The following is a 23,977-nucleotide window of genomic DNA, read 5'->3' on the forward strand; positions in this document are numbered from 1 at the left end:
CTCCCCACAACATAGTTATATCATTCGGGGCACTCAAGTAAAGACAGTTGAATCCGTGAAATATCTAGAAATCTATTCCAAACAGATTAGGTGACTGATAATAATGTAGCCTACTAACTTGTGTAAAACTTAATCCATGTCTTTGAATTTTATTATTATTTCTAACAGCATGTAATTGTATAATTTTTTATTATGCGTGACGTTTTTTGGACAGTGTGGTGTGCATTTGGGAGTCCGATTGCAGGCTACATGCTGGTGATTGATCACCCCCTGCGAAACACCCTAGAGGTGGCTCGCAGGGTATTATGTAGATGTAGAAGTAGAAGAATAAAATATGGCAGTAAATCCACGATAAAATATAAACTAGAAACGGTAATTTCCACACTTAAGTATATAATTCCACTCCAGATCATAAATTCAATACTCTATGTCACTTTCAAGGTAGTTTCACTTTGGCACCTTGAAACTGACATGACAGTGTTAAAATTCATTAGTGAAGTTATATATTTAATTGTGATATTACCATTTGCTGTTTATATTTACTCATGAATATATCGCATTTCCACCACTTCAAGCATAAAATAAGTTCATACGATAGCAGCAAATGTTCCTAATACCATTTTAAGGCATATAAAGAGCGGAAATTTGCGATTTCACCCAACAGGTTTCACCCAATATATGGTAACTTTTATACTACCATTAGAAAAGGGAATTTCTTGCCAACCCTAATACTTTTTTTCAATTAAATATCTTCTACTCGAAACCTTGGGTAAAGCTTTATATCACTGTTCGAAAAAACTCTGTGAAATATTTGTAACTGTCTTTACTATAACCTACTTTGAACATCCATGATAACATACACAAAATAAAATTAGCAATGGTAGTTTGATAAATCGCTTTACCACCTAGCAATTTCACACTACTATGAACAGTAAATAAGTGGAAGTAAGGAAATAAAACTTTGTAAGGTTCACTGTTATTTAATTATGGGCACGACCCGGGTTTCGTAACTTGGTTACATTGTCAGGTGGTTACCAAGTTACGAAACCCGGGTCGTGCAAATAATTAAATAACAGTGAACCTTACAAAGTTTTATTTCCTTACTTCCAGTATGGATAGGTTTCACATAGTAAAGCCTGAAGTTATTAGTAAATAAGTGTTTATATAATTCTATACATGAGAGAGAGAGAGTGCAAATATTAGATAATGACCAAAGCTAAAGTTTCAAGAAAAATGAGAAAAAATAATGGAGGGGATGGGAAGCCAAGGGATACAAGTGGTATTTTTGTTAAATAGAGTTAGGCATAGAAATAAGGTAATGAAATAAAAAGATATCATCTAGATATCAAGGAGAGAATTCCTTTTTCCAGACCATGCCATCACAGAGCAAAGACTACCTCGTTACCCTTGGTCACCAAGTTTTTGTATACCTATTTCTTCTTTCAATTTCTGTACCTAACTCTGTCTAGAAAATGAATCACTTGTACCCCTTGACTTCTCACCTCCTGAATTGTCCTTGCACTCTGAGAGCAGTCGGTATGTTTCCAACAATGTCTGCTGAACTCATTTGAAACTCATTGTTGAAAATAAAAATATCAGCTGGTAAAGAGGTGAAGGGGCTTTCATTAGTTTGTAGAAATCTCCTTTTTGACAAAATGATCATTCCATAAACAGATAATTAAATTATCACAGGATATAATAATTTTACGTACGTGGACATTTCTACCAACGATAGGTCACCACCGATCATCGCCTAAAGGGGATGATAACAATGTCATATTAATTTCTTATATTTTAACTGTCTTGATGAAAAATTCAAAGATACCTTAACTGTTTAAAGCACAAAAATATTCGGAGCTATCGGAGCTGTTTACCCTTGCTCCAGGATACACTTGCGCTGAAAACAAGGACTCAAGAAACCCTGCCGTACGTAAAATGCGAGAGTGGATGGGAAAGTGAAAGGAAGGTGAAAGGATAAAGTTACTTTTAAGGGTTTCGGACGATAAGCGAGTGAAAGGAATCCCATTTCCTGAGAGACCATAGCGCCACGAATTCAAATGCGGCCGCTATCTCAATAAACTCATTACGTTGCGTGGAAGCCGATTTTCCTCGCCGCTTGTATTAAACAGCCCCCTGGAACGCCACAAAACCTTAGAGCAGAGCCAAGATAGGGGCATCATAGTTTTCTTTTCTTTCCATAGCGGGGAAAAATCCATGCGCTCTTCAACTGCTTAAAATATCCGGTTGAATAAAGTTTTCGTGGGTTTTTATCCTGGTGTAAAAGTACATTTTCTCCAACGTTTCGAGGTCCGACACATTCCTCGTCATCAGGGAGTGTTGCTGGTTCGACGCAGCGGCGCCATTGATCTCGCCTGGACTATACAGTAGGCTGGGCCGAAAAAATTTTTTTTTCCCTGATCAAATATGCCCTGCGCGGAAAAGTTGCAAATTGATATCAGGATCTCGAATTAAAAATTTTTTTCAAATCGAATGATGTTAACCAATGCCGCCAGAGCTCTAAAGTTTAAAATATTGCGGGAAATCACGCTGATTTCAGAATCAAACGGTTAATGAGACTAATTTAATAAAAATATGCGATAATAAAAAATATTAATGAGTGGATACATATTCATAGTTTACAACAATGAAATTTAAAGTTTATTTGACGAAAGATATGGCTCAAACAATGCGTACGAATAAACAACTAAATTAAGTATAGAACACCCGCACAACACAATGGCATTTTGCCTACTTAGAGCATCGTTTCGAATATTCAATATTGGAGCTAAATTGAAGATATAATAATATTTATTTAGATTCATATATATTTCTATTATTTATATGGGATGTTCACCATAATTTATCGTAATTATTTATTATAATGTACAAGATAATGTTTCACTGTTTGAAACACCCTGTGTAGTTTACAGGGAGTTTCTCAAGGAACTTGTCTTACTTTAGGAGGAGTTAGGGGAAATAAATAAAAGTAATTTTGTGGGTAAACATGAGGGCGCGACTGCTTACTTACTGAACTATCGCAACGCAAACATTTTTGGATGCACTTAGCAATTACATGAAAACAGTTTTTATTGGGAATCCAGCCTTTTCAACATTTTCATTAATAAATTGAATTAATTAATTTTCAACATTAATACTCGGGATTTTTAAGGATAATAGGTAACTAAGGTTACGCAAAAATATTATATTACAAATGCCTGAAATAATTAATCCCAAACTCGGTGAGATTGGGCAATAATTTTGTTGAATATTAATTAAGCAAAAATATTGTTTCCAACATATATAATCGAATATTTTGGCCCAACTTTAATTATTTTATGTCCATAAAAATCCAGATTATTAAATAAAATTTCTAAAGGCAAATTAACCAATAAAAACTGTTTCCATGGTAACTGTGAGGTGAATCCAAAATAATGCTTGAGTTGCCATAGGGTCAGTAATAAAGGAGTTGCGCCCCCATTTTTTTTAGGACAAAAATGCTTAAAATTGTCTCCCCCACCACCTCCTGAAGTATTTGCACATTCCTCCAGAAACACCCGGCATATCCGAGAATAGGGCCGGCTGACGTAGTGTACATAAACCAGTAACTAAACGTCTTAGCGTGGTGGCAGCAACTTGAAAATGTTGTTGTCTCGAGAGAGGCAAAGCATACGCGTAAAATTTATATTGAGTAGAGCATATTTGGCCATTATGAGCTTTCTATTTGATAAAGATCGAGTTATATCTATTCGTCTTTCCTTGGATATGATTTTCGGGTAATAAATTTAATATTTTATAAGATATGAGACTGAAACCAATTTCAAAAGCTAGTACTTACTAATGCATAAAATCCGATTAAAGTTAAAGAAAACGAATCAAATAAATACCATTGAAGTTGTGAAGGATAGAAATATGTATTCGATACATGCACTTTTCAGTGTAAGTATTGTGGCTGAGGTAATAAAAATAATATGTTATAATCAGACAACAATGTTTTACGTCCACCTATAACTCGTAACAACGAGACGCACAGGGAAAAATTAATTTTAGTTTTATTTTTTTAACTAATGTAAATGGCTAACATCATATCGTCACACATAACATACAAATGGCTGCCTGACCAGGATAATACTTTAACAACAAAATATAAAAGAAATGTGGAATTCTGAGGAGCAATATGAATAGAAGATGCTTTGTTTAAACAAAATTAAGATTAAAGAAGGAAAGTGAAGGGCAAAATAAGCATTACGTTTAAGAATGCTCCTCTGTTTTAACTTACAGACGACTTCTATCCTCCAGTTGTCCTCGAGGAAGGCGCCGGTCACGTTTGGATTCTCGGCGCGGCAGGTCACCTGCTTGCCGTCGTCATCCGTGGTCGGAGTGAAGCTCAACTCGCTCACGGTCGCGTTCTCTCGAACTTCCTCCTGAATGTAAAGGATGCGCATAAAAACATATATGTATCTATAAATAAAATCCACAAAATAATAACAATCAGACAGATTAAAGGCTGGGACGCAATCAACGCTAACGTGAGACGGTATACGGGATCCGGGAGAACGTGAGACGGGGAACGCCACCGTGCGGTCACAATTGACGTTCCCGTGGCCGGAAAGAAAATTGACTAACGCCCACGCAGTGGTTTTGTTTGTGGTTTTCAGTCTTTTAGCTTGTGTGTAGGAAGAGTTTTGAAGAATGTTCGAAATCGACGAGGATAGTATGCACGTAAATTAAATTAAGTAAAGGCTTACCTTAACTGACTTCTCTTCAGCTCCCGTTGCACAACAACAACTGCTATATTCAGCAATGGGCGCCAACAGTGCTGTATCGCTGTAAACAGATGGCTCCCATTTTCGGGCTGTTCTGATTGGCTTTCTGTGTACGGGACACGGGAAGAGATGAAAGTTGCCCATCTCTCGCGTTTACGTACTCTCCGTAAACGGTGGTTGTGTCCCTTCCATAAGCTTTACCTTCCGCCATCTTTTTACCACTTCCCGTTAACGGCTCGTTAGCGTTCTCGTTACACGTTAGCGTTCATTGTGCCCCTGCCTTAAGGCTGGTCGTAAGCTGGAAGCGTTTTCAGGCGACTTTGCGCGCACGCGACAATGGCATAAAACTAGCGACTTCGCGCGGCAAATCACATGACCCTGCGTCAGACTAACCCGCGTCTACTGCGCGGCGCCAACCTGCGCGGAGCTTCAGGCGTACTCACGCTCGCGATGCACATTCTGCTTGCGTTCGATCTATCGCTCGCAGACGCTTAGCCTGAGAGCGTGAAGTGAATCACATATCGATGGGCGAGTTCTAACAACACGTATCTCAAATTCGGCCGGTTTGAGACGGGCGTATTAAACAAAGCATATTAACATTAAAAAAATAATATACTAGCAAATAACAACAAAAAAGAATGCTTATTTTTAGTCTAATGAACTTTTGGTTTTTAATATCAGTGTACAAGTAAAAAAATTAATCGTTTTTTTTCTCTCCCGAAAAGTTGCTATTTTTGAGATACATGTTGTTAGAACTTCGCCATCGATATGTGTGTTCTATGCTATGTGGTTTTGTTTTCTTGTGCTTTGTATTTATTGCGAAAATGGAAGAAAATACCGAAAAGTTTATTAATACAGTGCGATCTTTTACACATTTGTTGTATATGAAGGATAAGAGGTATCACTCAAGTGATATACAAAAAAGTACATAAAGAGGCAGGTACTTTTAAACAGGTATAACTCCTCGAAATCCATATTTACAGATAACGTTGTATTTTTTTCAAATATGGCCCAACTCACATATATCCGTATCGAATGCATACGTCCACTGGCAGCGCAAGTTCGCTTGCAATGGACGAGCCCTATGCTTGTAGCTGCTCATCTTGTTGCCGCTTCTTGCCTCGCGAAGCCGCCTGAAAAGGTTTCCAGTGTACGACCAGGCTTATACGCAACAACAATTACAAAAGAATTACATTCTTAAACTATGCATACAGAGAAACCTCTAACTTACGGGCACTAATAGTCATCGGAAATGTGTCCGTAAGTTAGAGATGTCCGTAAATCGGAGGTGACCCAAAGAAAACCGAATTTTTACGCTTTATTTTTCTCCACAAATATGGTGGTGTAGGAATGTAAGGCATCTGAATTAAATCCTTTTATTTTGAAAATTATATTCAAATGGTAAATAATAATTTGGAAATTAAAAAATAACGCAATTTTTTACGCACGTATGTAACTGTACGTATTCAAAATTCTCGACGTATATATGTAATTGACAGACGCGGAAAATGTAGGTCTGCCAGCGAATTCATTCAGCAAATTATACCAGGATGAGTATAAGGTATTCAAATCACAGCTTTACATCTATTGAGCGTTGCGTTTCTCGATGTTTTAAAGTGACTCACCCTGACTCTCTTGAGCTGCCTCTTGCCCTTGTACCACGTGATGACCGCGGGAGGTCGCGACCCCGCCGACTCACACGTCACCTCGTATCGGCGATCGGCCAGCAGCGGAGACGTCTTTGTCGTTATGCTCACGGTCAGGGGCTTCACTGGACCACCAAGGCAAACGCAAATCCCAGGAGAGCAGATCCACACGCACAGTAAACCGTGTCGGAAGAGAAATTATACATATAATTTATGCGTTCACTTAGTAAGCACTATGAGCAGATTCGAAAATGAAAAAATGACCTTTAATTACCTCTAATATAAAACAACAATTTGAAGTAATACACTATATTCATGATGATAGATATTGTATGAGGATAGCAGAGACATAAGCATCCCTAAATAAATGGCCGAAGGACAAAATATTCAAACAATTAAATTCCTTCAAGTTCCTTAGAAGTTTAGTTAACTAGAATAACAGTTTACAAAACAAATTAAAAGCAGAATTGGGCAAGTAAAACAGAATTTAGCAAGATTAAGGAACTGGTGACTGCAAGGAACATCAAGATGATATTAGGAAAATATTTTGAAAATGCTTTACCCGGAGCATCATATTGTATGGATGCGTAACAAGAACGTCGTACATGAGAGAAGAAAACTGGTAGGAAAGCTTCGTAACCTGGCTAAGGTGACGAATGGAGAAGGTTGGATTGAAAAAAAAAATTACAAATGAAGTACTGATAATAAAGAAATATACGGAGAGAAATTAAAAAGACAAGGGAAAAATGGATGGGACACATTTTAAGGAGTGACTGCGTAATGAGAATTAAATAATAAAAGGGAAAATGAAGTGGAAGAAGGAGGAAGCGGCTGGAATGGTGAAGGGCATCTAAGAAGGAAGATATTACGCAGAGATGAATACAGGGGCCCAGGAAAGAGTGCTGTTGAGACAACACTTAACAGGATTTACACCGCGTGTGGCCACATTTGCAGGCAACTGTTTCGTCTGCATTGCAGCGGCCTTCTGGAGTTCCCGCAGGAACTCAATGCGGATTATATCAAAATAATTGCAGTTGTGGCAGAGTATACATCGGGATAACATGCAGATCCCTAGAGATACGTAGCCAAGAACACAAAAAGCCACAAGAAATCAACAACTGCGACTCCCAAACATTGTTGAACACAACTGGGGTGGGCCCAATACCCCTATCCCACGCTGGTGTGGGCCCTGGAGTGGGTTCTGAACATGACAACGCAAAAATAATTGCCAAGGAGAGGAGATTGTCATCTACGAATGGAAGTGATAGAGATTAATAATGCCACAAAAGTATTCAACAGGGAAGATCAACCAGCTATCCTACTCATGGAAAACATAGCCCACACCAACACATGATAAAAAGTATATTGAGGAATAAGCCAGGGAATCCAGAACAATGAGAAGTCTCCTACTTCCTATGTGGAGCAATGAGTAGACACCGGACTCCGGATGAGCATAAAAGACGGTTGATTCCGCCTCTCGATTCATCGACCTGAAGAAGACGGCTGCAATTCCGGCGAAACTCTTGTCTACACATATGGACTCACGTGGTGCATGTCCCGTTAACCTCTCCGCTAAATGAATAGGCTATAGTAGGGCCTTTGACAGTCTTTTCTTGTAAGGGTAGAATGTTCTCTCGTATTTTCCTAGGAAGCTTCCTGAACTCTCCAGCATAAGTACCGGCAAAGGGGTAGGCGGTGCAGAAAGGTGGGCCAGAGCAAAGTAGAAAATATTTTAAACGCTCACAGTTCATAGTCGGAAGTGGTGAATACTCACATTGAATATCGAGAACCAGCGAGGTTTCCCTCGGCTCGACTAGTCCCGAGTTCGACGCCTGACAGGAGAAGATGGCTCCAAGAGCGGATCTCGCCACCGATGGCCAGTTTAGTCTGTTCTCAATCACCTCACCGGTGTTGCGCTCATACTGCTCGTCAATTGTTTCTCCGTCCACCAACCAACGAACAGTCGGTTCCGGCTTGCCTGTAAAGGAAAGAATAGGCAAATCATTAAAATGGTCTCATGGTCTAACTCTAACACTAACAGAGAGGTTAGAGGTTTTTGGTGCTTTCCCGGCGGACAGACTTAATAAGTTGGCAGTGATTCTTCCGGGTTCCCTTCCGCGTTTATCATTTTTTCTACAAAAGGACATCATTGGACCTAAAGAAGCCAACTAGAACGTTGGCCAAATATTGTCCAGAAAAAAAGGATAAACGCGGAAGGAAACCCGGAAGAATCACTTCCTACAGTCAAAATCTCCGTGGAAGATTAAATGAAGACTTTATAAGGTTTTTTCGGGTTTTAAGTCGGGTGAGAGAGTTCATTTTATCCAATGATTGTGACAGTATATCAAAAAAGGTAATTGAAATCAGAATTGAAAAAATCAACTTCAATAGACACACTGTGTTCGCGTTAATCAACGCTTGAGAACTACCTGGCTTTTAAAACCTCTACGAAGACCTCTAAGCTATGCAGGTTCCAGATTCGCTATTTCCTATGGGCCAACCAATGGGAAGGGATCACAATTGCGATTTAGCCATAAATATAGGCCCCTGCGTTATTCCCTGATGATGAGCAATGTGTCGGACCTCGAAAAGGAGGAGAAAATGACACCTCGACCCGGCTACAAACCCAAAAACCCTTTTTCTACTAAGAAGATGACGGTGCGCCCAAGGATACTGGCGGTGACGTTTTCAAGAGGCCCCAAAAGGCAAATTTCCCCTTAATAAGGTGAAAGAAAACATTTCGGTGAGCGATTTTCGATTATTTAAAGTAGGTAAGCAATTCAATTCCAACGTAAATTTAAATGCTGGCCCTCTAATGTAATCGGCTTTTTTTCACTTCACATTCCCACCCGCGCTATTCGTAAAAAACATCTACTACACTAGCCAAAATTCCATATTTCTCTGTCCCAGATCACTTTTTGAGCAGACACCCATGTCCTTGTTCAGCATCATTTAGTCTACCTCCCCGCCCCTGACAACACGAGCCAACTTCGGAATGCTGTCTTCTCCCGAATAATAATTTTATAACCTTTCCACTGATTTTTTCCACCGCTTAAGTTTTGTTTAACCTACAGATTATCTATGTAATACATATATGCAAGAATATTTGCGGCATAGCCCTGAAGAAATTAGGATTCGTCAAGCGTATTGTGGGAAGATTTTCGGATGAGAAAGTAAAAGAAAGGTGCTATTTCGCTCTCGTCCGACCGCACCTTGAATATGCAGCGAGTGTATGGGATCCAGTGTAGAAAGACTTAATCCGCGAACTGAATAAGATACAAAGGAAGGCTGCGCGTTTCGTCAAAAACCGCTACGGGCGTACAGACAGTGTTACCCAGAAGTTAAGCGAATTAGGCTGGGAGCCGTTGGAGACTCGGAGACTGCGCGCTAGGCTTAGATTGCTTGAACAATTAAGAATGGATATCTTTAAGAGCGACACAGAGAACATAATCTTAGAGCCACACTATATTTCCAGGTCCAACAGAAGCGATAAATTAAGAGAGATTTTTTGCCGAACGGATAGATATGGGAATTTGTTTTTCCCCCGAACAATAAAGGACTTTAATAAACGCTTGTCCCAACCTCGTTAGAGCACTTCTTTTTTTTTAATAGCTGTAAACGGCTGGTGTCCTAACACCCCATGCCACACGCCTTTTAGGCGGCTTGCGGGGTATTATGTAGATGTAGATAGATGTAGATATGTATAAAACAAGATGCATGTTGGTCTTTCCGTAATGCGTTTCAATACGGCTGCACGGATTGCAACCAAAGATAGTATATAAGAAGTGCAACTTATGCAAAGATTGTATGTAGTAAGTGCATCTTATTTACACGCTATATGCTACCTTTGCATAAGATGTAGATATAGATACTATCGACACTGTACTAATATATACTACCTATACTAGATAGTATATAGTAAGTGCACTAGATGCACATAATATATACTATATCTGGTTGCAATCTTACTATATACTATGATCCTCATCACTTCATTCACTAAATATCTGCCTTGTATGAAATGGAGTGAAATTATGAACGGAAACCAGTACGTTATATTTCGGGTATTCCTGCCCAGTCGTAACGGAGTAGGTGCAGTTTTTACGTGTTGAATAAATTTGTGTTTCTCGCTTTAGGGAAAACTCTCTACGGCATTCCATTTTTCAGAATTTTTCGGATAATATATTCAATTGCACAAATATGGAATGAAATACAATATTTTTGGACAATTGTACTAAGCCACAGGCTCAAAGACCGAAAGATAATTCGATCAAATACCATAAGAGAATTTGATATTTTCGTTGGGAACTCTTCGACCACCCACCCTAGTGTCAACATCTACATTTAAATAATACCACGCAAGCGCCTAAAAGGCGTGTGGCAGGGTGTGTGAGTACACCAGCCGTTTACAGATTTAAAAAAATGAAGAGCTCTGACGAAGTTCGGACTAGCGTTTACTAAAGTCCTTTATGGTTCGCGGGAAAAACGAATTCCCATATCTATCCGTTCGGAAAAATATATCTCTTAATTTATCGCTTCGGACCTGGAAATATAGTGTGGTTCTAATATTATGTTCTCTGTGTCGCTCTTAAGGGGGCGCCCAAGCGTTTGAATTTCCTAATTTAACACCTTGAGTGCGGCATGACGTGATATCACGTCATGGTGCGCTATCCCCTGGTGCTGATGACGTGATATCACGTCATGCGTACCCCGAGGGTTCCGACCCTCTGTAAGAGGTTCGGTTCTATTATGACATTTTTCGCCTCTAAGTTGCTCAGCAGGGATCTAGCAGCGCATTTGTGAACGCCGTTTCAAGCAACCTTTCCTGGGAGGATCGGGAGAAAATTTTTCTTTTATCTTAAGGTAAGCCAATTTCCATTCATTTTCCCCCTATATTTTATGCTATTATTTTTATTTATTTCTATTAATGCGTGAGTATGACAAATTTTATTTGAGTTTTATTTTACAAATAATATATATTTACTATCTGGAACTTAATTGTGTGTTTTTATTAATTTTTTATTCCGTTTTTATAATGTTTTGCGATAATATACATATTTTTTTCCATCCTTCCTTTTTTTAGCTCTTTGCCTTCTCTAGGCGAATGTACACGAAGAAGGAATAGCGGGAGGTCCTGGAAGAGAGGGGGATCAGGCACTCTCTGAAGACTACGAGCTAGAAATTTAGAGAGGGTGGGGAGGAGGTTGAACCCTCACAGTCAGGTACTCCGTTGCCTCCTTCTACGCCTGATCCCTTTATGTCAATCCCTTGTCCATCCCCTTTGTCCTATTCTTTCCCTGAACCCTCTAACAATACCGTCAGTCCTTCTCCATCTCAACGTCCTTTGCGGTGGACCCGTAGTTCAGTGACCCCTCAAAATATCACTTTCATAGAAAACCCAACTCTCACCACTCCACCCCCTTCCAACGACCCAAGAGTTTTTTGCGTCTCCTTTTCCCAGACACCCTCTTTCGTATACAGACATACTTTCTCAAAATCTCCGAAAGAATAGGTTAGAAATTGGAAACAATTGACCTATGAAGAGTTTTACCTTCATAGACCTAATATTTCACAAGATATTCCTATACTTAACCAATATATCCGACTAATGGAGCATTGCTATCTTGTTTGGCCTGCTTTGCTTTCGGAAATACATGAGTCGTGATTGATTCTTTAGCATTCTTCAAGCACTTCATTTTCACCGAACACCGGCCCAAATGATTCAGAGCCTGAGTATTTCCTCTAAAAAAATCCGTTCATTTTGATTCATTTCATTTCTCCATTGATTCCCTAATAATTCCTTCCCGAAACCTATGCACGCTTTTTCATTTATCGTGAACCCGCCCAAAAGATCTCCCTTTATAAATTCCGTCTTTCTGTCATCAGATTCTCCGGCTCACGAAAGCCTCTAGCCGCAGCGCCGGGATATGAAGACGAGAGCCGAAGCGCCGCAAGGGAGAGAAAGGGGGGGAAAGGGAACTCCCCTCCCAACTTCACCTGCGAAGACTCCGAGGAGAAATTTGATACTCAGGATAAATTTGATACGGGTCGCTGGAACAGGGGTCGAAGTTGGAGTTGATATGTGAAACCTAAGTGGCGGCGAGCCAATAAAAATAGTAGAAGCCAACTTCTGTTTCCTCTCGCATGCGCTGAAAAAATAGGCTTGTGAATGCGAAGGTCCTTTTGAGTTTACACGTTTTCCGAAATTGTTGGCGATGATATCTTCATTGCGTAAACAGGCATTTCGTCAACATCACGCCGCCGACCTCGGTGGCGGCTGGGTCCAATGATGTCCTCGTCTGCCAAACAAGAAATCGCGGGTTCGAGTCCCGCCTGGGTAGGTTTCCCCTATCCAGGGCTTCATTGTTCGTGTAAATAATTGTGAAACTTTTTGAATAATCAATATAAAATGGCTCAATTTGAGATGTATTCGGTGGTTTGGGAATAAAACAAAATTAAAAATAAAATTTGAGCATTGAATTGTGGTTTATGATGTTATTTTAACGGAATGTAGAGTCTTTTTACGTAATGAGGATATCATCGCTCGTAGTTTTCGAAACGGAAGGGAAAAACGGGTGGCAAACGAAAAATGGAGAGGTTTCTCATTTGATATATACCTACGTGAAATATATTCAACTAACATAATTAGTTATTGATAAAATGTAAAAATATATGTCAGCTAGCTTGCTTGAAAATCACACTTGGATGCGAAAAGCAATGGTTACAGCTAGAAATATATTTTTTATTAACACCGATGAAAAGAAGCAATAAAACAGAACATGATGAAAAAATTCTGTGGGAGAGCCGAAACCTGCATTTCAAGACAAAATTAGTACTTAATTAATAGTTGAACTTTGTGTCATCATTTTTTCTGATATAAATCTCATCAGAGATCACTTTGTCAATAGCGTATTTTCCTTCAGCAAAGAAAACGAAATGCACTGATTTCTATTCGTTACCCACCATTACAGTATTCATAATATACAAATTATTTGGTTTTAGAAATCCCAGTTTAGACGAATGGCAAAGGTCAATTTTAGCCTCATTTAAAAAGGCCAGATTGGCGCCTATGAGTTCCACTCCACGTGACGTCACAGGGACCTAGTTTCTATACGAGTAGATAGGAGTTTTACATTGTCTGAGATTAGCAATGCATGCATGAGGCACAGAGCTCAGGGAAACATCTCTTAATAATCACCGATTAAAACTCCTAAGGTCGGAAAGTTTCCTTCGTTTGATAAGGTAGCAAACGAAGCAAGCTGGAACCAGAAATACGTCACACGGACTTTTCCCAGAATTCCTACTCAGCCGCCGCGTTTTCGCGCACTTGAGATTTTTCACTTTTCGTTTAATCGCGAAAAATAGATATCGTCATTCGATAATCTAAGAGCGTGAATTGCGTACTCCAGGAGTGATTATCTTTCGATTTAGGCAATAAAAAAATAATAGGAAACCACCCTATTGGTTCAACTCTCAGTCGGCGAGCTGCTATTCAGAGGGGTTACAGTAGATAGTATAGCGGTACATAAAATGTTTAGAAGTGAACGGCGATTTTGTAGAGAAGGAAGTAGGTTTGTAGCCAAATAAAAGTGCCAATAAAATGTTCTTGCTATGATTATATATTTTCCTGTGACCAAAAAGGCCATCACTTTATGAAATACTTCGTATATTAGAGAAAAAAGGGCCATTAATGATAGAGGCCAATGCTTTTAAACAAGCAAACCATCACTCGCCTTTCTCTGCGCGTATCTGTGAAGGAATAACTGTTCATAATAGATATTATGAAACTGCCAGATAATATGAATTTGGCCAGGAATATCCTTTACTAGTTTTACGGAGGCATAAGTGCATTCAGGGCAACCGTTATCAGTGGCGCAGCGAGGGGGGGTTAGGGGGAAATACCCCCCTCCTCCCCCCAGAGCTCAGAGAAACTTTTAAGTTTAATCCATTTTACTTATTTGGATCAGTATTACTTATAAAATAGTGTTAGGATTTATCAAATATCCCTCAGAAAGCCGTAAAACTCGCCATTTTGAACCATTATTCTTAAATTTTTCTGGATTAGGGCCCCCGCGACTCCTACTTACCCTGGTGGGTATGCAATACCCCTCACAACCGTCAATATTAGTTGCGCCTAAAACCCCCCCCTAGCCTTAATTCCTAGCTGCGCCACGACCCTTATGCGTACATTCAATCCTGTACATGTTAAAAAGTTTAAAATAGAGGGTTCAAAATGTCATAAATTGAAATGTTTCAAACTGTGGCCTGTTTGGATATTTTCATTCATTTAAATTGCTGGGCTCAAAAACCGTTTCGTTAACAACAAATTGAGAGGAGCCATTGGCGTCGCATGATAACTAATTTTTACCACAAATAAATGAGATATTCCTTCTCTGTGCTTATACCAGTCTATTACCCAGCCCAATTATTGCCACTATAACTTTTTACATTTTTCAGTTTTTTTACTTTTCAAATTATGGGTCTCAGATACCCCAGACTCGTAAGTAATGAATCAGTTCCATTGTCATTTTTCGTCCAAATATCTTAATAACACAGAATGGACAAAGATGACATTTTTAAGAACCAAACAGTCACTGGATTTTGCTGCATTAGTGGATCTTGAAGTAGCCTTATATATCACGAGATTTTTTTTTACCGAGTTGGGTACCTAATTCAGGACAGGTATACAGATATTTTAACCATTTAAATTTTTTCCTCGTGTGCTACTACCGAGCTTACCTTCATCGACCCAAATAAAAAGGATTCGTGGACGGAAAAAATTGAGGCACTAAATTAAGAATAAATCCGCCACGGAGTGCCGCGTAATCCACGAGCATAGTCCTGGATCCTAGCGCCGCCACGGCGTAGTCGGCTGCTCGGAGAATTACGTGAAGGACGTCACGGGACTGAATATCTTCAAGCCGCATTCCAAAAGGCGAGAAAGAATATAAGAAGTTCGTTGAACTGAACTGAGTGTATAATTCCAAACTCAAGTAAGACATAATTAAATGGTTGTCCTACATTTATGGAAGTGCATCAACTCTTTCCACGAGTTACTCGGCTTGGCCCCATTCATCTCAAATGGCTAACAACTTATTCCTTGGGTATTCGAGCGATTCTGCCAAAATGACTGGTCCACAGAAATTTTCCGCAAGTGTTATTATTGCTCCAAATAAATAATGATTTGCAACTATCCGTTTCCATGAGATCGACGTCAAAGCCTACATCTGTGGTTCGGCTGTAATATCGAATGTGTATTGAACAAATGTTTATTCTTCGTGGACCTCAGAGCCAGACTATTACAGAAGTTACGTTTAGGTACGCATAGATAAGGCTGCACCTAATTAAGTTTGACTTGTACATTAATTTTCCCGACATGCAGAGGTTTCTTCATTAAAGAAAGATAATTTTTTAATTCTGCTTTACAAACATTAACCGGCGTAATTTATTTCCCTGGGAAGGGCTATACGACGTTTTAATAATTCGAAGAACGCAGTGCATGGCAATTTTTTAAGTGAGCCCTACAAGTGCATTGAAGTTCTGACTGAACGCTTCCACCATGTTTGACCGGATGAATGCGTATTTAGAACAATTTTTCTTCTTCATTTATTTCAGTATGTCCAATCAATCACATAATCAGTGCAGTATACCATTTGAATAAAACTTTCCTTGAATTTCCACAAAAAATATAATTTTTAAACATGATATGAAGAAGATAGCAAAGTTAATTATTGGTAAATAGTTCACAAATAAATTGCAGAGAAAAGTAAGCGAAAGAATATATATTACTCATGCAAGCAGGTAGCCACTGTTTTACATATTTCCCTTACATTTGTACCTCCTCCAGCTGTTACTGGTAATAATATATATTGTTGACTGCTTTGTCTTACTTTCCTACAGAAAAGCGAGGCCAAGGTCTGATATAATAAGCATGATAGAGGTCACGCAATGCAACACTATATTTTCAGCATCCCTAGTCAACATACCGCATAATTAAATTACCTCCGTGTACTAATGGCAACAATTATCACGCCAATAGAGGAACTTCGTGACAGAGAGAAGAAACGGGAACACAGGAAAGATATTTATTCCGAACACTATTTTTAATCATAAGATGAAAATACACGTATTGCACATGCCACACCGCATACATTATAAGAGGAAAACGATAGTGAAATTCGCCTACATTCATAAGAGACCCTCAAAATGCTGGTAAATATCAATTTTTACCTAAGCCTTACCGTGAAAATCTTATACACTGTCAAAATATTTGAAAGAAATTTGAAAAGTATAATACCTTGAGTTTTTTAACTAGCATTTTAAGCCGAAATCTTATTTTAACTTGTCAGGGTTGAGCTGTAATCGGATTAAACCGCAAGTATAGGATATCCATATTTTCCAGATGAGGGAAATTGTTCCATCCCCTGTATCTTTACAATGTTCGAACATATTTTTTGAGAATTTTCAAAGCTTTTATCTGGACATAAACCCGGTCACTTTAATCGATAACAACTGACCTTGGGTTTCAGACCATCACCATGGCAATAAGTTTCATAATAGATATTTTTCTCCCAACAATGACGCGTGACGACGTTTTGTTTATATTCTGATTGATGAACGGCAACAGCACCGTAATTATAGCACATTAATTAAATTACTGTTAGTCAAAAGTCAGATTTTTCCTGGTAATTTTTCGAAGGATAACTCAAAAAAGGTACAATAGAAAATTAGTGCGCTAATCGTCTCTAGATCCTCTTTAAACTGGGGTACTATCATAAGATTTACTGCCATGCCATGGGAGATTTAGCGGAAGAATTATAACTAGACTAAGTACATCCAAACCACAAACTCCCGCGATAGGACGAGAGCACGCGCTTAGCAAACGGGACTTTGATGAGCATTATTAGGCTCGGGAATGCTAATGAGTAAGATAGAAAAATCACTACTGGAAATGGGGCTTTATAATGGGGGTCATGCAACTTCATGGCATTAGACGCCAAAGCCTGTGACTAATTATGGAAAATTTTGAATTTCCTCCGAGTTCTGCAAGTAAAAGATTTTAACATTTATATCTACTTACCACTCCGCCAGCCGCCTGAATAGGCGTATGGCGTGGGATGTTACGACAGCTGCCGTTAAGAAACACAATGAAATGCTCAAACAAAGTTCCTTCAAGCATATACTGAAGCCCTTTATTGTTCTGGGAAAAAACGAATTCTTACACCAATCCGTTCAGAAAAATATCTCTCCGAATTTGTAGTTTGTGCCGGACCTGGAAATGTAGCGAGTATTAAAAATGACCTACTCCTTGCCGGTCTGAAACATATCTACACGTAATAGGGTAGTTTCCTTCATCAAAGAAAACGAAAGGCATTGATGGCGATTCGTTACCCACCATTAGTGTATTTATAATATGCAAATTATTTGGTTTTATGAATTCCAGTTTAGACGAATGCTAATGGTCAATTTTAACTGCATGTGAAAAAGGCCAGATTGGCGCCCATGCGATGCCACTCCACATGACGTCAGAGGGACATAGTTTCTATACGATAGATAGGAGTTTTACATCGCCTGAGATTACCAATGCATGCATGAGGCACAGACTTAGGGGAAACGTCTCTTAATAATCACCTATTAAAACTGCCTAAGGTAGGAAAGTTTCATTCGTTTGATAAGGTATTAATAATCCTTATTTAAGCCAAGCACCTGCTAGCAGGGTACTCTGCTACCTGCTAGCAGCCTGCATCGAAGAGGCGCACAATATCCTCACCACAAGGTCACCTCATACGATGGAAGCGGGAACTAGAATGACGTCACGCGGGGTTTACCCAGCATTCATACTTAGCCGTCGCGTTTTCACGCGCTTGAAAATGTTCACTTTTCATTTAATCACTAAAATTAGATATCGTCATTTATCGTCATCATCTAAATCGTGAAATGCGTACTCCAAGAGTAATAATCTTTCGATTTAGGCAAAAAAAAAATAATAGGAAACCACCCTATTGTTCAAGGTGCTTAAGTATAGTGCTCAACCTCCGAGTCTCTAGCTGCTTCCAGCATAATTTTTTGAGATCAGTGTAAATCTTTCTGTACGCCCGTAGCATTTTTGGCGAGGCAAGCAGCTTTCCTTCGTATTTTATCCAGTTCACGAATTAAGTCTTTCTGCTCAGGATACCATGTACTCGCTACATAAGCTGTGGGTAAACTAGTGCAAAATAGGACCCTTATTTTCCTCTCTCTTTCATCGGAAAATCTTCCCACAACACGCTCGACGAATCCTGGTTATATAAGTTAGTATATTTTATGCATGTTATTCATGTTGCAAAAAGTTGGAACCAAGTGTGAAATAGTTGTAGTAAAGTATAAAAATAATTCAAAAATAGTATTTAAACTTTGTTTTTAATCATTTACGCTAATATTTGTCACAACAAGGACGTGAGTGGTTTTGCACAACCTTCAAGGACGACCAAATATCCAATAGGGTGGTTTCCTATTATTTTTTTATTGCCTAAATCGAAAGATTATTACTCCTGGAGTACGTATTTCGCGCTTTTAGATTTTTAAATGACGATATCTATTTTTCGCGATTAAATGAAAAGTGAAAAATTTCAAGCGCGCAAAAACGCGACGCGTAAGTAGGAAAGTCCGTGCGCCGCATTTCTGGTTCCCCCTCTCTCCTTGTGAAGTGACCTTGATCGAGGCTCTGAGCGCTGATAGGACGCAGGATGCTAGCGGATAGCTGAGTACCTTCCTGTCTGGTAGCGCATGGCTTAAAAAAGGTTTATTAATACCTTATCAAGCGAAGAAAACTTTCCGACCTTAGCCAGTTTTAATAGGTGATTATTAAGACATGTTTCCCTGAGCTCTGTGCCTCATGCATGCATTGGTAACCTCAGACGATGTATAACTCCTATCCTCTCGTGTAGAAACTAGGTCCCTGTGACGTCACGCGGAGCGGAATCGCATGGGCGCCAATCTGGCCTTTTTCAAATGAGGATAAAATTTGACCCTTGCCATTCGTCTAAACCGGTATTTCAAAAACCAAATAATTTTTGTATTATGAATACACTAATGGTGGGCAACGAATCGCAATCAATGCCTATCGTTTTCTTTGATGAAGGAAACTACCCTATTGGACAAGGAATTTTTTCCTACTCCGAACATTTATTTTTCCTCTCGTTACCTTTACTTCAACGGGACTTGAATCCAGAGCATAAGGAATTGAAATTGACAGTTGATTTGTCATTAATATGGAATATTTCAAACACTCGTGCATGGGAGAACAAATGAAACCTTGACAGTAGCAGCATTCATCATTTATCAAAGGATAATCTGAAAAAAAATAATGGCTAAATCCAAACACAAAAAAATGTACACTTATTGCATGGGTTATAGAGGAGATAAGATCTAATAAATTTGATAACGCATAGGAAATCTATTCCCGAAAATGAAAAAAATGCAGGATAAAATTATAAGCTATTCAATTTTACGTGAATACTATGCTCTAGCTCAAAAAAGTTCCATTAAATTTTTTATTAAGATTTTTCTACAATTGGATTAATTCCAAAACCACTAATATGAGAGTTAAAGAATATCTTAAAATAAACATATAAAGAGGAAGCAGACTAAATTCTGATCAACATGAATTTTTTTGTAGATTTTTGAACATTCGTCTAAAATACTAAAAAAAAAGTTTAATAATCTACCTTAATAATGATTTATTAATATTTTCGCCTATTTGTCGGTAAATATTAATGAAAAGTCATATACTGAACTATGTTTAACTAATCAGTGTGAATAGATGAATAAAATAAAAATAATTTCAGCGAAAGTAGGGGAAAAAACTTATAAAATCTATAATTCCTAAAATTTTATATAAATACACTTTTTCTCAGCTAAGAGTGACAACCGTCAAACAGGGGAAATATATTATGTGTACGATATAATTATAGAAAATGTAAGGAGTGTCATCCCTCAGGAAAAGATGTGCCACAGTTGCTCATTTTGAATCAGATTCAAGTAAACTTTCATAAAGAACTTTCAGAAATGAATCAACTCACCTCCTTCCACGCGACAATTGAGGATGACGTCATCGCCCTCGTTGTAAGGGCCGGCAGAGGTTGTCACTGCTTTTCCATTCTTGTCAAATACAATCGGATGCTCTGGAGGCACTGAAATGAGAACATGAATTCACGAATCACGCATCATGTATTACCATACCTGCATGTAAATAACTTGGTTTCGTGCGTCGTATTTCTAAGTACTTCAAGAATGAAGCTGATCTAAAAAATTTGCATCATTTTCTAGTTTAATTTTACTTTTTCGTGACTTGCAACCCGTTTACAAAAAAAGTATATTGATATGATCAGTGGCGGATTACAGATAGGGACAAAGGGTTAAAGTAGGCTAAGTAGGGGTTAAAATTCCAGCAGCAGTAGTAGCAGAAAAATTACCATTATACATAGAGTAAATTGGATACCCGAAGGGGGCTATAGCACCCTAACCCTCCCCTCCACATAGATCCGCCACTGATTATGATTGAGAGAGTGCAAAAAAGATTTTAAGGTACAATTATTACCTACGTCCGTTATGATACTTACCCTTTAATTGATAATTACTTAGAATATGACAGCTAAATACAAATATTTTTGTGTTCAAAATGGATGTGTAAGGAGATTATCACAAGATAAATGGTTTTTGCATGACATTATAAATAAAGGTGGAAGTAGTAATCTGAATAGTAGATTATATGTGAATGTTCCAAATGGCAAACAAAGGTACAACAGGACTTCTATCTCATGAATATAAAAAGTTACAACGATAAAAATGGCCCTTTAAATAGAATTTGTAATTCCTTTGATACACTATGTAATGGCCTGCATTATTTGATCATCGAAGGAAATTTTGCCCGGAGATGATGGAAATTTTGAGCAAAATGAACTTGTAAATCAAAATAATACACGAACATAACCAGTCTGAGTCTATTGTATAGAATTTTATTAATTTTTCTTGTAACCGTAACCTTTAAAAGTAACTGTAACTTTCTCATCAAACACATTTGAATTTTTCAATAATTTAAGGGGCGATGAACCATTATTCTCTTCATTTAAATAAAAAGTGTTTGAATAAAAAAAACATATTTTTAAATTGGAATGTTACTTAAGACTTTTCATTTTACGACGTTAATGCGTTAACATGTAATGAGTAACCATGATGAAATAAGTGCCATTAAAGGGTAACGCGTTTAAAAAACGGAGTAAAAAAAGCAAAGCTAGTGTCATTCAATACTATGATTTTCCTAAGATTCACCAAGCAGTATTTGATGCTATAGGACATTGAGGAAGATTTAAGGAGTTATTTGAATCATCGATAGTTTAGTTAAAGATTTATACAAGTAGAGAATCAAAGATTATCATAAAATAAAATTGTTTATACAAATTACAGCCGGAAGAAATTTAGCATCCCGTTTAAAATCATTTAAAACCTTCACAAAACTGTGCGCCTACCTCAATCAAAACGTATTTTTTAATATAATCATTAAGTACTCCATAAATTCTGCTTCCCTTTAATTGAACATATGAAACAATAAACACGCCAGGTAAAACGTCAATATGAGCTAAAATTAAATCAATCATATTATGCACAGTAAATGGATTTGATTATAATTAACGGTTGTTTCCCGGTGAAGATATTATGCATAAATAAACGCCAGTGACGTGGTTTCAATATCCACCTGACCTTTTACATAAGGTTATTATTTCATAGCAAAGAAATTTAATAACCATTTCCCAAGTATTTTCTCAAAATATTGAATAGCTGATATTGCCTCGCTTAAGTAATACATTTTATGGGGTTATCAATAAAACTCCTTTGTGTTCTGAAGCTATTTTAGCCTCGAGTTGAAAGCCCATCATTAATTGTCATCATTCATCAGCAACTAAATTACATTTACATATAAAGGACTTCATACATGAAAGTGGCGAAAAAATAAACAAAATTTCTTTTTGAGCAGAGAATTTTTCTAAAATTATGTCACATACCCGAAAGATAGTTTGAATAAAATCGAGCGTAGCTATCGTATAAATTTTTCAACAAATTATCATAAAAACAGAAAAAGGTTATACTTTTTTGCACATGGGCTTCCAACATGCTGACAAATGGCATGTTAAACTCTGTTCATTGGGTGTTATGCGTCAGAAAATCCATGCACTAAAATATTAAATATGTCCAGATCAGCCTTTAACACTAAATTGCGTGTTAGGCTATACCAAATTTGCTACAAAAACGCATTTTGGCACATTTTATCGAGAAATATGAGTAACTTAGGTGCATGAGCATGAGATAGCTTGTGATTAACAGTTCTCGGCCACTTAATCGCATTGGAATGATTCTTTGGAACACATTGGGGAGCAAACTTTCATGTAACTTTCAATATTTTTTTTATTGTTTCCCTTCATTAACTTTTTTAGGTTTTATTAGGAGTCAGAAGGCATTACTCAGGAGAAATATAGAAGTGTATTCAAATTTCTAATAAAAATTTTTCTTCTGTACCCATTCCATTGCACTCTTATTTCAAGAGGAATTGAAATCACTTTAAATATCTGGGGAAAAAGACTTTTCATTCACTGATCCTTTGCCCGAAAAATTAAAATCATGGACCCCGCCTATTCATGCCGCATTTCCTATTTGACAATCGAAAAGAATGAAGAAAAAATTAAAAGATTTTCCTTATGATGATATGTTATATAAGTTCAGCCATTAATGTAACATTTTGAAAGTTGCAATTGGTTATTTAATACAAAAAATAACACATTTTGAGCCGCATACTATGCCTATCTATAAAGTATCTGTGCTATCGTATCTGCCTTGAGAATCTATTCTAACTAAAATTCTCAGTCATAATTGCATATTATTCGGAATTAAATAGATAAAAAGTTCAAAAGAAATTTTTCGATTCAAGTCTTTAAAAAGGTATCCCAATCTCAAAATGGGTTTAACAGCAGTGTCATGCAAGGGCACGGCAAAGAATATTAAATTTTTGCACTCTTTCTTTATGCCTTTCATAATGTCAAAAAAAGCAACAATTTCAACTTACCCTTTTTCAAATTAATGCATCACCAATGTTCAACAACAAATAGTACATGTATCAAGCTCTCAGGTACGGATATATATTTCCAGTATCCGCATTCCCTTGTCAAATTTCGCGAATAACGAAACATTAAATTAAAAAGAATTAAACGAGAAAATAAAATTACGCTCTCCCACGGGAGTCGTTAAAAATTTTCTCCTTTGATCCGGAAAGAGCTTCGCGTGTTACACATTCTTTTTTTTATTTCCTCCGTTACATACTCAGCGCCCCCTACCTCCGAACTCTCCGCGGCCCATTCGACTCCCAACCTCTCTCTCTGCGCCCAATTCGACCAACTCTTTCCCCCATTCGACCCCGACTGGCTTCTTTTTTTCGGCGGTCAGATAATTGGGTTGTGCTGGTGTCCGTGGTTTCACCAATGGGTTTTTTCTCCAAGCTTGCTCCCTCTCTCCACAGTACGCTTGCCGCTGCTTTCATGT

At 38.0% G+C, this 23,977-nt stretch overlaps 1 protein-coding gene across 1 annotated transcript in view; it reads right to left on the reverse strand.

Moving 5' to 3' along the window:
- LOC124168089 overlaps positions 1–23,977 on the reverse strand; it is a 311,034-nt gene that overhangs the window by 38,154 nt on the left and 248,903 nt on the right. Inside the window, exons 4-7 of the mRNA XM_046546199.1 lie at positions 20,470–20,580; positions 8,184–8,387; positions 6,389–6,534; positions 4,277–4,421 (exon numbers count right to left, since the gene is read on the reverse strand). Coding sequence (XP_046402155.1) covers positions 4,277–4,421; positions 6,389–6,534; positions 8,184–8,387; positions 20,470–20,580 — 606 coding nt within the window. The remainder of the gene's footprint in view (positions 1–4,276; positions 4,422–6,388; positions 6,535–8,183; positions 8,388–20,469; positions 20,581–23,977) is intronic.

The sequence above is a fragment of the Ischnura elegans genome, chromosome 11, assembly GCF_921293095.1.
Source record: "Ischnura elegans chromosome 11, ioIscEleg1.1, whole genome shotgun sequence".
In the NCBI taxonomy this organism is placed as follows: Eukaryota; Metazoa; Arthropoda; class Insecta; order Odonata; family Coenagrionidae; genus Ischnura; species Ischnura elegans.